Source organism: Lycium ferocissimum, chromosome 4, assembly GCF_029784015.1.
Source record: "Lycium ferocissimum isolate CSIRO_LF1 chromosome 4, AGI_CSIRO_Lferr_CH_V1, whole genome shotgun sequence".
NCBI lineage: Eukaryota > Viridiplantae > Streptophyta > Magnoliopsida > Solanales > Solanaceae > Lycium > Lycium ferocissimum.
In genome coordinates this window covers 39,453,958-39,470,275 of record NC_081345.1, presented here as the reverse complement: position 1 = coordinate 39,470,275, position 16,318 = coordinate 39,453,958, and the positions used below count along the sequence as shown (strand labels likewise).

At 29.9% G+C, this 16,318-nt stretch overlaps 1 protein-coding gene across 1 annotated transcript; it reads left to right on the top strand.

The window, feature by feature from the left end:
- The first annotated feature begins 12,451 nt into the window (after positions 1-12,451).
- LOC132052841 (probable protein phosphatase 2C 4) lies at positions 12,452-15,969 on the top strand. Its single transcript, XM_059444540.1, has 4 exons — positions 12,452-14,296; positions 14,390-14,503; positions 15,242-15,506; positions 15,600-15,969. The coding sequence occupies exons 1-4, from the start codon at positions 12,644-12,646 to the stop codon at positions 15,713-15,715; spliced, it is 2,148 nt and encodes a 715-aa protein (XP_059300523.1). The 5' UTR covers positions 12,452-12,643; the 3' UTR covers positions 15,716-15,969.
- The last annotated feature ends 349 nt before the right edge of the window (positions 15,970-16,318 follow it).

Below are 16,318 nucleotides of genomic sequence, written 5' to 3'. Positions count from 1 at the left end.
CTTGGTATTCAAGTTCAACGCATATTAATTTCTTATCAACAGGTATAATTCTTGTATATATTTTATTAAGAAGAAGGAAAAGAAAACAAAGATTGTCACATTCTCATCTAGAAGATATGACGAATGTGACCGACGTTTTTAAATTCTTTTTGTCATTGATTTTTTTCCTGTTCTTTTTCAATCTAATAATTCCGTTTGGGAGAATAAAAAAGAAATAATAGTAAGAGAGTTCAATTCAATGTTAATTGTCAATTTCTTCAACGTTGAATCTTACAACTACTATATATATAAATAATAAATCTTCAGAAAAAGCAACATGATATATAGTCAAGGGAGAAACTTAGATTATTGGTTTATCTAAAGACAAAAAGACTTTCGTCGAAGACGTGCAGTTTTTAATCTCTTGGTTCCTATCAGAGTATATAGAAAGAAATCTAGTGTTTGAGTTCTAAATTGCAGCCATATATAATTTTTATAATAAAGGTTTGGTAAGTTCTTGAATCCACCTAACATCGAATCTTTGTATTTAATTAATCAAAAATCACTGTTAGTGATGTGTTAATCACACCATTTATGGTTCATTTACTTGTCCTTCTTAATTAGGCCCATTTCATGTGTTTTAGTAACACCTGCCAAAATTGTAGTTTTAGGAATTGCGTGAAATGAGCTTCTCCTACTCTTTTTTATTTCCCTCTTTCTTAAATTCTTTAGCCGTCTTATTCAGTGTCAAAATCAGAAATTTAAGTTAAGGAAATTTAAAAAATATAAAAGTATCACCTAAATATAAACCTTTCTAAAGGAGATTCAACAGTTAACATATGTTAAAAGGTTATGTTTTTATACATTTTGCAAAATGTAACTCTTTGGCGATGGAGATTCAATTGAACCCCTCCACCTAAGGTCGTGACTACGTCCATGGTTCTAATGATAGATTGGGCAATACCACGTGTTTGGTAGACGGATGGCAATCCACCTATTAATGTGTTGCTATTCTCAACTGATCTGATCGTCCTAATTTTATTAACAAAATCAAAATTTCTTATTTAATTAAACTATTCCAACTTCCTCACTAAAATCCGATCTTGCTGCAGATTTTTATTTTAAATGTCAGAGCAGGTACCTTTCTGATCCTACGTCTGCAACTTCTCATCTTCGAATTAACTTAATTTGGCTAAATGGAAAAAAGTCTTAACTCCTTTTGTTTTAAATCTAAATTCAACGAGATATACACCTTCTTGTTTCTGTTTATTTAAGGGAAATTAGCAGAACATGTCTTTTTCAACTTATTCACCATGTGCATAGTGAATCCAAGAACATAAAGAAGGAGAAGTAGATCAACTAATGCATTGTTTTTAGTGAAGGTTAAGATGAATATAATTTCTTTTTTAAAAATGAAGATTCGACTTGAGATGAGAGTAGAGCTTGGCAAATAGAGGTTAAAGAGAGGCCACAACACGTTATGTGGGCGGTAAGTACCCGCCATTTTTAATCAAAAGTTAAATGTTCGAGCAAAGACAAAGTCAAAAAGTGTATAAATTTGAAATTTTAGTCCTTTTGAGTTACTAAATTCTAAATTAATAATTCGTACATGTTAAGTGAATTTCTTAAGATAAATACAAAACTATAAATCAAAATTATGTATTCTGCCGAACCCGCTTCTTATATTCTATCTTCGCTCTTGGGTTTTAATTTTGAAAATGAATTCATCTTTGATAAGAAATATTTAATTTTATAGTGGAATTTCTCTATGCTCTCAATTAATTGAGTTTCAAAACGAATACCGGAAACCAAATAAAAAATGAGAGGGTGAGGGGAGATAAAACAAAATTAGTGTAGTTGGCAAAATGGAGAATGGGAGTGAAGACAAAGGCAGGCAAGTAGTAGTGGTTGAGGTGGATTTGGTGCTGCTGACGGCTATCAATACACCGACTTTTTCTGACCATTATTCCTCTTCCCATCTTGTTATCAGTCAAATAAATACTTCATATTTTGTTTGCTCACTTGATGTCATTTACTATGCTTCTCATAAAATAATTAGGAGTATCTCTTAAATCTCCTTTTATTAGTTACCCTTTGAATAAAAGAAGATGAATTCTTTTTGTATTGTATATTATCAATTTCTTACGTCGTAACATAAAAAGCTTCCGTAAAATGAATCATATAACTAAAAGAATATTTATGATGAATTAATTCTTGTTAAGTTAATAGACTTCACATCTAAGTCAACTTTAAAAATTAGTTCATCAAGGGATTGTTCAAGATCTCATTCCCACAACCATTACGGGACATTCTAACACTCAGTATCTAAGACCGGACCTTTAGAGCGTAGATAATATGATACGGGAATTAGACCTAACCTGATTTAAAAAATAGCGGACGATGTAAGGATTATTTCCTGAATTAAATTATTTAAGGAGACAACAACTCATTCACTCAACAAACTTGAGATACCATTCATCCGTCAAATAGTTTTTTTACATTTTTTTTGTTTTATTTAGTGAAATTCTCTGAGTTGTTAAACAAGTTTTTGTTAAATCTGTAATAGTAGTTCAACTTCAGCAAGGTATATAGATAGATAGGTTGAGCAGCCTTCGACCTCAGCACCAATGTTAAGTTTCATAAATGGTCTTGGTATTAATTATTCCCCTTATTGAATAATATAGTGCCTTGTTTATTTTGAGGGAGGGGGTTCGTCCAGATCGTGTAAGAACAGAACTTGGTCTGGGACAAAACGTGAAATAGAGATTTGACAAATCTTTATTGTTTGTTTGAGGGTCAATTCGACCAAATGTTCTTGAAATTGAACAATAAGTCACTTGCTTTAAACCAAAAAAAAAAAAAAAGGGGTATACGAAAAGTAGTATTTAGTGAAGACTTAAAATTTCGAAACTATGATAAATCGTAAGAAAACATTGGGACAAATCTTCACTGTTTGACTCTCAACCAGCACCGAATCCATGAATTTCGCTAAGAGCATTCAAGATTTAATATATATATTTAGAAAAAGTATATTTTAATTTACATACGCAGTATTAATATTTTCTATATGCATAAAATAATTTTCAGATGAAGGGTTTCAGCTAACCATTCTCCGTCTATGTAGCTACGGCGCCGCTGGTCTCAGTGACATTTTGAAACATAATTTAGTCAAAATATTTAAGAGTATAGTTTTTTTTTTTCATCAGAAAAGAATAGTTCGATAGAATATATATTTGTTCGACTATAGGTGTACTTGTACGCGTGCTTTGCGTGTGTGTGTTTGTGTGATGAAGACTCAACATATAAGTGGAGGAAATTGAGGGTATGATCATTCAAGTGGTGCTTGATTATATTATAGAATAATACTAATTAATCAAATGAAGTCAAGGCTGCTGATCCCAAACATTAATATTTAAGTATATAATTTGTTTATAAGCATCAAGGCTATGGAACTATATACTAGTACTTATTAATTTTCTTCTAGAAATTTTAGAAGATCTTTGACAACGGTATTGCTGGATATTATGTTATTCCTAAATCCATTTCCTTGAGTTTCTTATTTCTCGCCACTTCCTTCTCTTTTCGTTCTAATAATTCAGATCAGCAATTTCCATAAAAAAAAATTGGAATATTCTTAACTTTTCATGTAGGGAAAAAATCAAAATTTATTCCAGTACTATATAAAATTGTTTCATTTTGCTCTTTATTAGATTTTGATTTATTTATATCCTTGTAAGTAGTAAATTGTCTCGTATTTTCTTATCGTAAATGGAACTTTAGTGTGAATGAATGAACTTCACGTATCCTAATTCTTTAAGAAAAATGTTCAAATTTAGCCCTCTCAATTTTCGGCTGAGTTATGGAATTACCTTTTTATTAGAGCTCCATTAAAAGGTCAAGTGCAAAAAAAAGAACTTTTTCCTAACGATAGGATAAGTTCGGACAAAAAATTTAACTAATAGTAAAGTCCACTCAATTTCAAATAATATATAGACAAATTTAATTAGTTTCCTTTCTTTTTATACACCCCTTGCTTCACTCCCAAGTGATTAACAGTATCTTCACCTACTTTTCACACGACTTAAACCTCTTACGAGTAGCTAGATTAGATCTAGTGACATTTCTTTCATAGAGTAAATTTTAAAGATTGTTGAACAAATTAAGTCTCTTATGAAATACTAAGGAAATGATATGAGCAAATAAATAATTCTAAAAGATAAAGTCAATAAAGCACTATTAGAAAATCATTAATTTTTAACGGATGTTCCATAAAAAATTAGCTCGCCGGTCAGGAATTTTTTGACAAAAAATCCGTATGAAAATTACCAACAAGCCAAAATTCAACAGACATTTCTATCGTAAATTAGAAATTTTGTAATAGTAAGAAAAAATAAGGAGAGGTGAAGCTATAGATGATGTTTGAGACAATTAGAAGGAGCATCCATTAATGAAAGAAAGGAAACAAAGGGGTGATGAGTGGGTCATCATCAAAGAGATTGTGGAGAAGGTGCGTTAGGAGGGGGTTCTCCACTTGCAATGTTGAATCATTATATCTTTGAACTCTTATTATTATAATAATGCGAGTGGAAACTTAATTAGCTTTGCTATTGTTTAATTCGTTAATTAACCTAGGTTCTTGTTCATTATATCATCTTTTTAAATTACTTTCAATTTATGTCATCAGCTCACCTTATAATATTATTATACCTTGTCAACATCCATCTTTTTGCTTCACCCTTTACCGGTCCTAGTTTTTTATGGGAAGTGTTTTGGTTAACAATTAATTAATGTGTATTGGCAGTAGTTGTATAAATTTCTTTGCAGTTAAAAAGTTTATTTATCAATCAGCACTAGTTGACTAGTTGACTTGCAATGTGTAAGATTTTATTATAAATTATTAACATTAGAAAAATCACATACAGAATAATCAATTGTGCTTTTTTATTTTTTTATTTTTACGTTAACTTCATATTTTTATAGCTGGCACTAATTTGGTACAAATGAGATTATCATAATTATCTCAAATAGTAATAGTGTCAAGCAAGTTTTTATTGAGAGAGAAATGTTGTACGAAGTCATGCCAAAATTTATAATTTAAATAATTTAGGAAAAATATAAGAAAAACGTGGTCAAAGAACCATCTCGTAGTAATAGGTTCACATAAATTTAAGCAGATGGAGTATTACTTTTAAGGGGTAATAGCATTTTGGTCCTTCAATTATTGCTAAATTATAACTTTAACCTTTGTGATATATGACTCAACACATAAAACCTTTAATAATAATGAATGCCTTTTTTATCCCTTCAAGTAGGAAGATATTTGATTTGGACTCTTTTTTAGGAGTACATTAGCCTTAAATATGAAATAATAGAACAAGTTTAATATAACTCATGAAAAAATTAAATGACGAAATTGTTAATAATTTTGGAAAGTTTTGAATGTTTATATTCAAAGGATCAAAAATGCACATTTCAAGTAATTAAACATTACATATGTCTAGTCAAATATTACAAAGATTAAAATTAAAATTAAAATTAAAATTTAGCAACATCAGAGGGATAAAAAATGCTATACTTTAAAAAAAAAAAAAAGTTGACAAGATGAGGAAAATGAAAAGGAAGATAAACACAACCAAAAGCAAATAGAGGCAAATAACAGTACTAATGCATGATTACGAGCATTTCGTAGGAGCAAACATCATTTTGTTGAAGTCTTATCAAAATGTCAAAGTGTGATCATTTGCTACTACTTGATGGAGAGGTAATTAATGACTTAGTTAAGTGACAGGAAAAGAAGATTTGATTAACTTGCATTAAAAACAGCTGACTTTTGAATGGTTAAAATCAGGAACCCCAACCTCATTTAGGACCCACGCAGAATAATCCTGAAAAGGGCATTTAATTTGTACTATAATTTATATACAGTACTCCTATATTATCAGTAAATGGAAAGAGCTATTATACTAATATATTTAGTCAGGTCCACCTAAAACACCAAGCCGACAATAAATGTTTTACTAGTAGCGTTAGCCTTTTGCATTTGCATTTGCAACCACCCCACCTTACAAAATAAATATAGACCTAATCGTCATTATTACTTTTTTACTCTACATGTGTTCGTAAAAAAATTACTTCTGGTAATTGCTTTCAAAGCTGAATAAAGAATAACGATTGAAGTAGCTATATTAATTTATAAATAGTCAAATTTTAATGAATGATCTTAATGATTAAATGAATGGACAAAAATGATCACATTTGTGGAAGAGGCACGTAGCACGCATTAGAAATAAATGTGTTAAAACAGGACGAGAGAAACCTAAACTCATATTGAAGAAAGTTATTTTAAAAGTTCTGCAATTTCTTGATTAATGCAAACTCTGCTAAGGATAAAGAGCAATAGAAGAAAAAGATAATATAGGTGATATCTTTTGAAATGACATATATAGGTGATATTTGCTAGGCGATAATATGTTTAGTCATGAACCAATTATTTTCTAAGAGTTTTTGACTTTATCATAAATTTATATGTTAGTAAAAATATAAAGAGCTTTTATTATTATTATTATTGCTATTACTATAGTTACCAATACCAATATGTATTTTAAAAAGAATTACTCTTTTTTTTTGGTATGACAGTAAAATGAGCTTAGCTTAAATTAAAAAAAAAATATGATTAGTAAGATTTATAGAGTTGACGCGACTTGTGTAAGATTCGAAGATTAATTATTATTGTTATTGCGAGAATATCTGTATCAACAATTGGGGCCAATTTTAAGTAGTAAGAAGCTCCGTCTACCTAAGTACAAGAAAATAGATACAGACATTTTATATGGCTAATCCCAATTGATGTTGAATTAATATATATATATATATATATAGACACACACACATTCGTATACCGGAAATGTGATTCGAGACTTGTGATTCGGTGATTCTAATTAAGTTTAAATTCTTGCTCTAAATTAACAATTTATACATATTCAATTTAAATTCTCAAGACAAATACCGAATTTAGATTTAGCAAGTTTACCCTCGACCAACCCCGAAAGATTTACTAGCTCCGCCCCCGCACACATTACCTAGATATAAACATTTTAGATATAGTTGATTGACGTTACCATTTTGTAATCTACATAGGAGGACCCATTTGTTTATCTTTCGATTATTAAAATTTAGTTAAGCGTGAAAGCACATACTTATTCAGTGTAATATAGTTGTTAGAATAATAAATAAAAAGTGAATAATTCTCGGGTTCGAATCGTTGTACATTTGTCTAATTATATTAAACATATTGTTGGCTTATTGAGATGAGAAAAAATAAGTTTTAAAAGAGAATAATACGTCCTCCGATCCAAAATAATTGAGATTCAGATTTGAACATATGAATTAAGAAATTCATTTACTCCTAGAAATTAAGAGATGTATTAACTAAAATATCCTTAATTAATTATAACAAATACAGTATTAAATATGTTTAGAAGTTAAATCCCCAATTATTTTCAACAGGAGGGAGTAATACGGAGAAGGCAGAAACTTTCAATAAGTGGCAAATGCGGGTTGCCACGTGTCAAGACCAAGTGGTTTTCATCAAACACTAATACTCAAGATCTAACGGTAGATCATGGCACATTTTCCCAGACGTATTAACTGGGCTGCGATCTTTGACTTTTTCGATTGCTAACCACAGATACATTGCGCTGCTCACCTCACTCGCTCTAAAAGGACGTGAACTCTACGAACCTCTACGCCTTACTATTTTTATCTCCATTTTTTTAAATTTAGGATTTGAATAAATGTAAAAGTTGTCTGTTTAAATATTTTCAAAGAACTCTTGAACTTAACGAGGAAGATTGTGCTTGAATTAACCGCCACCCCCACAAAAAAAGGAAATATATTCCAAAAATTTAAGTAATTCAAAGCATATGTTAAATTTAAAATCTTTAGATTCGACTGGGACTGATAACTAAAATTCCATGGATAAGTTTAACATTTGGAATGTAGTATATATGAAGATATTGTACTAACCATTGTTTAATATTATTACTTTAGAATTTTTTTATTTGACTATACTAAAACGAAACTATGTGCAATCAAGACCAACAACCTATACAATTTGGAAAAAAAATCATATGTTACCCTTTTCTGTCCTTTTTCGGTTTTGGGTCAAATTTACTCTTAGATCAATTCAAAAGGTTAAAATGAAAAGCAACAGTACTACTTATCATGTTTTTGGAGTAGTTAGAGTTCACATGAATCACATACAGTATATGTAATGCTTACAATCAACTTACATCTACAATTATTTTCAAAACCAACGGGAAGTATATTAAATTACTTTTTATTTATTTATTTATTATTATTTTATGTTTTTTCTTCTTTCCCAAACTTTGATAAGGAAAATTGCAGTAAATAAAAATTTACCATGAAAATATCTAACTATACTTAATCATTTACAATCAATAGATTAAAATGGAGTGGAAAGAGTGATAATGCATCCAATATTGAATTGATTTGAGACTAAAACATAATTTATTAACTCATTGACTTTAAGACATTGTTAATCCAGAATGTGTTTTGTATCACATAATTTTGCCACTTTACGTAAAGAATATCAAACCTTTAGCTAAAAACCAATGGAGTGAATGGAGGTTGATATAAGATTTAAACACAACGATTATACCACTAATATATGTACATATTTTTTAAAAAGATAATAGATTCTTGATATTTTGTAGATGCCTATGGATATAATTTTATATATATTATTAGGGTAAAGATATCTTTATAAAGTTCACAACGTGTAATCAATTATGGCTAATGTTTTAATTTTATTTTGACATTCTCTCTAATATGCACACACAACACAACACAACACATCGAGTCTAAATAGATACAAAATGTAAATAAACCACTTCGTATTCTTTTTGTTTGAATACACATATCTTCTCTTAGTTTGCTTCAAACATTTCAATATTTTTAATTTCACTTTAATGAACCCTCCCTTATAGAAATGACATAACATGTTTAAAAGTTATAAAATTAAAGGATATTATTAAGGCATAAAAAATAAACAAGCACTTAACTCTTGACCTAGCCAAAACACAACGATACATCATGCAAACACTTCTAACACTCCAACTTACAAAATATACATCCAAAATTTGCACCTTAAGCTGGTAACAAATTAAGGTGTTTATCCACTAAAGTGTTACTCGTTGAAATGAACACTCCAACTATTATGCCTATTATTGATATGTTATTATACACAAAAACAAGCTTGAGCGCTACTTCAAGCTTGAATTCACATTCAATTTAAAATTATAGTAAGATAGATTCTTACTTATTTTCTAATTTCGAGCCACAGTCCCAAGTCAATACATTATGTAGAGTGTTTGGCTTATATGTGCACTCCCAAAAGCCGAAAATTTTAAAAGTCATTTTGCGCTTAAAATTGCAAAAAATACCGATTTGACTTAGCAAATTTAAGTGTTACCCCAACTTATTTTTTTTAAGCGTATTATAGCCCCATCCAAAATTATCGTAATGTGTTAGAATATAGAGCTTTTTATTTAATTATGATTAATTAACATGAATATTTGCATAATTAAACTATTTAATTATATAAAATTATGTAATTTAAATAAATATTTCTACTTAATTAAAGTAAGACACATTAAAATTATAGTAAGATAGAAAACCCATTTTACTTATTTATTAACTAACCAATATTCTCATTTAAAAAAAAAAAAGCAAACCAATATTAAAAAAAAAAAAAAGAAGTAAAAAAAGGTAAAACTCAGTTATTAACAAAATCAAGCAATATAAAAATAAAAAAAAAGTTGAATCCCATATTAAATAAACAAACAATTAAAAAAAAGTGTAATGTGTTAATAATAAAGTTTTAGATAAAATACAAACTACAATGTTATATTAATCGCTATATATTATTTAAAAAAAACAAACAATTAAAAAAAAAAGTGTATTAATTAACATGAATATTTGCATAATTAAACTAATATATATATATATATATATATATATATATATATATATATATATATATATATATATATATATATATATATAAAGTAAGATTCACAAACACTAATATAATAAATTATATACAATTTATATTAATCGGTTTTCAATATATATATATATATATATATATATTATTATACGCATAAAAAATAAGAAACTAATAACGTCCAAAAGCGCGCCCCATACTAAACAACACCAAGAATATAAAAAAAAAAAAAAAAAAAGGTGCTACCCATACTTCGTCGTCCGTTGTCCCTTAAAAAAAAAAGGGGGTGTGGGCCCCATACTAAATAACACCGAGCAATAAAAAAAAATAAAAAAAAAAGAAAAAAGGTCCATATTAACAAAATAGGAGACATATTAAAAAATATAAAAAAAAAAAGTGACATTTAAATAATGATATTAAAGAAGTTATATTAATCGAAATTATATATATATATATATGCATAAAAATAGTGCAAATTAATAATGTCCAAAAAAAAGTGCACCCATATTAAAAAATCAAACAATATTCATATAATGAACACAAAACCGTTGATTCATTATCACGCTATTAATCCACGCTGAAACGAAATCGCTTTTCTTCAGAAGTCATAAAACCAAAAGATTTAAAACTTATATCCAAGTTTTATATTTTACATAAGTCTTACACAAATAATGTAAAAAGGATTAATAAAAAAAAAATCAAATGATCAAAATGATAAAATATTATAATTCTAATCGACGTTTAAAAAAACCACGAAAGTTAATAAATACGTATACACATATTTTTAAAAAAATGATTTCTTCGAAGAAAATCAATTTCTATTTTGTTTCGTTTTAAACATGTAAAATTAATGTAATGATTTGAATTAGAATTATCCAACAAAAATTTGATTAAAAATAATAAGTATTTTACACCTTTAAATTAATCGAATTAAAATTGAAAGTATCAACTAATGCTTAAATTGATTGTTTTATCTCAAAGAGAAAGAAAAACTATTAATAAATTTGCCGATTTTGTATTCTAAGCAAACATTAATATAATAAAGGTGTTATATTTCAAACATAATATATATATAATCACTATTCAAACACAACCACACACATAACTATAAAAGTCATTCATATATGTAATTACAAAAAAAAAAAAGGACATTTAAATAATGATATTAAAAGCGAAAAAGAATAATAATTTAAAGAAGTCATAAAACCAAAAGATATTTTCAATTAATTGACATTATAATAACATCAAAAAGATAAAATATAAACTATAAAAATGGGATTTTTTTAAAATGTATTTAAGTTTCTCTATACTTAAAAATTTCATAATCATATAACTAAAAGTTATATGCGTATTTCAAATCTTTCAATCAAAAACCAAACTAGAAAGTCATATAGTCTATATGCATTTTAGCCATAAATTTATGTGATATTTTCAATTAATTTATAATACTTTCTATAATAAAATTTCATAATCATATAACTAAAAGAAATTTTTAAAAAAAAAGAAAAAGATCTTTGAAACTTGTGATCTAAAACAAATTATAAATATTTGTGTGAATTTAAATCATTTCATTAAAGGTAAAAAAAAAAGTCTCAAATTAAATAATTTTTAAATATAAAAATATATCATTCTTTATAAGATAGATTAAAAAAAATATGATACTATTTTTTATATTAAGCCCGTGCTAGTTAATTGAAATAAATGGAAGGCGGGGTAACGTGCTGCACGGAGTAATGAATTTGGTGTGAAAGGGAATAGGGTGACGTTTGGGATAAAAAGTCAGGGGGTGGGGAAGCGTCTGCAGTCTAGAGCTTCACGTCAACGCCTCCCACACACTTAAGGCCGAAAGCAATTGGAAAAAAAAAAAAACTGTTTTAAAAAAACTATCTTCGTTTAATTTATCATAAAATTAAAAAAAAAAGACTTTTAAAATATATGATCCAAAATAAACCTTAAATACTTTTATAATTATAAATTATTTTATGAACTTAAATTGTTAAATCATCTCATAGAAATGTGTTAATTTTTTTTGACATAAATTAAGTAGGCGTTGGCCATAGAAACTAAAAACTTTTTCACCTTTTTTGGAGTTTTGGAGTTGGAGTTGTGTTTGACTATAATTTTTGAAATTATATTTTTTTATTGATATGTACTTATTTTGATTGTGAAAAGAGTAAAAAACTTTAAAAATAAATTTTTCTTATTTTTCAAAATTCAAATACAAATACAACTTAAAATTATATTTGAAATTTTCATAATCAAACACTAATTTTTTTACAAAGTGAAAATAATTTCTGAAAAAAATGAATAATTCCTGCGGCCAACGGATCCTAATAATAAAAAAAATAATCTTTTTGAAAAGGAGTAAAATTTAATTCTTTAGAAATATAACCAAACAAATGACCAAACTCCAAACTTGTCACTATTACTATACTCTCTCTCTACTTTCATTTACTTATATTTCTCACACACAACCCCACCCAAATGTCAACGCCCCCTTTCTCTCTCTTTCTCTCTACTTCACCTCTTCTTCTTCCTCATTTCTCCCATTTTTCTGTCCACTCTTCAATGAATCTTTAAGAAAAAAACCACACCTTCCATTTGAACTATATTGATTTTCAAGGAGTTTTTTTTTCAATGGGAAACGGCGTAGGAAAGCTTAGTGTATGTTTCACTAGCGGCGCCGCCGTTGAGAGTCGTCGCCATAAAGATATTCCTTTCATGAATTCCGACCCGCTTGAAGATTTGGGTCATTCTTTCTGCTACGTCCGACCCGACCCGACCCGTATCTCATCGTCAAAAGTCCACTCAGAAGAAACCACAACTTTCCGTTCAATTTCCGGTGCTTCCGTTAGCGCCAACACATCAACGCCGTTATCAACGGCGTTTGTTGATCTGTATTCTTACAACAGTATTGATCGTTCTTCAGCTTTTGAGGCGTCCACTTCATTTGCTTCAATACCACTTCAACCTATTCCAAGAAACAATTCAATCCACTCCGGCCCGCTTTTCACCTCGGGCCTTATTTCAGGCCCGATTGAACGCGGGTTCATGTCCGGCCCCATTGAGCGCGGGTTTCAATCGGGCCCGCTTGATCGCGGTCTTTATTCAGGCCCTCTGGAAAGGGTTCGTGACTGTTCTGATAATAACAATAATCAGTTTCAGAGAAGTTATTCACATGGTTATGCTCTTCGATCCAGATCAAGAAAAGGGTCTTTTTTTCGGGTTCTTCAAAGAGCTATATCGAAAACCTTATCAAGAGGTCAAAATTCTATTGTTGCACCAATTAAAGGGTCAATTTCAGTAAAAGAAAGTGATTGGGTTGTTGGTTCTGAGAAGCAAAATGAATTGACTATTAGTAGTGTGAATTTTAGCAGTGAGTTCAGTTTGGATGATGACGATTCTTTAGAAAATCAGAATCTTCAGTGGGCTCAAGGGAAAGCTGGTGAAGATCGTGTTCATGTTGTAGTATCTGAAGAACATGGTTGGGTTTTTGTTGGGATTTATGATGGATTTAATGGTCCTGATGCACCTGATTTTTTGGTATCTAATTTGTACCCAGCTGTTCACAAAGAGCTTAAGGGATTGTTATGGGATGACAAGTCAGATTCATCTAATACTGATAATAATGACAATAATATTACAATCCCAAGTTTAGTAGTGGAAGAATCCAATCAGACACTTGATGATGAGATTTCAAGGGATAGGACTAAAGATGGTTGTTCAAGATGTGTTGAGCAAGAGAATTATCCATCAGCAGGAGACGATTTTTCTTCCGATTCACGGTTAAAGAAAAAGAAAAAGGGTTCAAACAATAGGTACAGAGGAGTATCAAAGAAATGGGAAGAAAATCAAAGGAGATGGCGATGCGAATGGGACCGTGAAAGATTAGAACTTGACAGGAGATTGAAAGAGCAACTAAATGGATCATCAGGATCAGTTAATCATGCAGATGTATTGAAAGCTCTTTCACAAGCATTGAAGAAAACAGAGGAGGCATATTTAGATCTAGCTGATAGGATGAATATGGAGAATCCTGAATTAGCTTTGATGGGTTCTTGTGTTCTTGTTATGTTAATGAAAGGAGAGGATGTTTACATAATGAATGTTGGCGATAGTCGAGCTGTTTTAGCTCAGAAAAAGGAGCCTAATCTATGGAGCCAAGATTTAGAGAGGATCAATGAAGAAACTTTGAAAGATCTTGAACTTTTCGATGGCGATGAGTCGAATTGTATACCTAATTTAACTGCTTTTCAGCTTAGTACGGATCATAGCACCTCTGTTGAAGAGGTATGGCAATCTAGTTTGTTATATTAGATGTTCTTTAGGCTAATAAATTGGTTCAATTGATTAACTTAATTTTTTTGTTTGTTGTGTTTTCAGGAAGTTCAAAGAATAAAAAGTGAACATCCAGATGATGCATGTGCCTTAATGAATGACCGGGTGAAAGGTTCTTTGAAGGTTACTAGGGCTTTTGGTGCTGGTTTCCTCAAACAGGTACTTTTGGAATATTATATTTGCCTTTTAGCTTGTTAATAAGTCAACCCTTGAGAGTATAGAAGGGGAAAAAAACAAGTGCTTTTGATTCCCTTTGTTGTGCTTGTGAAAGAATTCTAGCTTTATTCATACCATACAGATTTGATATATCTTGTTTGAGAACGAAGTTTATGCTTTTTTATGAACCTTTTGCAACACATGGCAAAAGCTACTTTTTGCTGTAATTTCAAGGCATATTAGACCAGATGCTACTTGTTAGCATCCATGTGTTGTTCCTGTGAGCAACATTTTGCATTTACCAATTCTTTTGCTATACAACTTAGAAGCATGGATAATTTACTTCTATTTTTCGTTATGATAGAAAAACAGAACTGAAATTTGATTGTTTCTTCTTTGTCTACCAGATAATATGCAAAAGGTTCATTTGGCATCTAAAATTCCGATGCTCTTTTCTTTTAAGCATCTTTTTGAAGTTTACTAATCAAATATGTTGGCGCCCCTTATTCGGATTAATACTGTTTCAAGAACCTACAAACGTACAAAAGAATTAGCCGTCTTATTTCCAACAGGCTTATTGTTTGTCAAAAACCATTTTCATGTTAAAGTGATGGCTAAATGAGGCGTGGAATTACTGAATCAACAACTATATGCTCTGTTTTTGATCGCTTGTCTTTCTTTTCTTTACTTAAAATTGCTCGAACGCATAATTGACTTTCAACTTCTCTCACTCTCCTGCAGCCTAAATGGAACAATGCCCTTCTTGAGATGTTCAGAATCGACTATGTTGGGACTTCCCCCTACATCAGCTGTCTTCCATCTCTCCATCATCACAGGTTAGGGCCAAGAGACCGGTTTTTGATACTATCGTCTGATGGGCTCTATCAGTACTTCACAAACGAAGAAGCCGTTTTAGAAGTCGAACATTTCATCTCATGGTCACCCGAAGGAGATCCAGCACAACATCTCATCGAGAAAGTATTGTTTCGTGCTGCAAAAAAAGCTGGTAATTACTTCTACTTATGCTTAAGGGGAAAAATATGTAGTAGTAATTTTTAGGAGAACTAGACTAATCTGTGTGATTGTGTTTTATTTTCAGGTATGGAGTTTCATGAGCTGCTTGAAATACCACAAGGGGATCGACGTCGGTACCATGATGATGTTTCAATAATTGTTATTTCTTTGGAAGGGAGAATATGGAGATCCAGTGCATAAGTAGGAAAAAAAGAGAGAGTATAGACCTATTAAAAAAATGACAAATCAAACATCCAATTTTTGTTCTTTCCTAAGTCACCATTTTGTAAATAGCAACTAAGCCCTGGAACCAGAGTTACTTAGTTGTAAAATGTACTAGGTGATTATGGGATTGTAAAGGTGTTAGATCAACTCCTTATCAGTGGATAAGCTGTCATATAAAGTGTAATTTCCTTAATAAATGACATCTCTAAGAGGGAACTCTGTTCTCCAAATTTTCTGTCTTGAACTTGTAGCAGCATCATGTATCAATTTTCTGCATGTTATTTCATTTGCCATATAACTCATGAACGTGCTCTAAACTTGATTTACACCAAGCAAATGAAATAAGCTTTAACTTATGTTGCTCAGTCTCTTCAAAATTATTGTTGCCCGAGTATGAAAGTGATGTTGCATTTGTGTCGGATCTTCTGAAAATTCATTACTTTTGGAGGATTTGACACACACCTGATGTCATTTTTAAAGAGTCTAAGTAACATATATTTAGTCTTTTCATTTTTAAAAAGTTCGAACAAAATTTAAATTCACGGTCTTTTCGATTTAAAAATTCAAAAAGGAGACTTT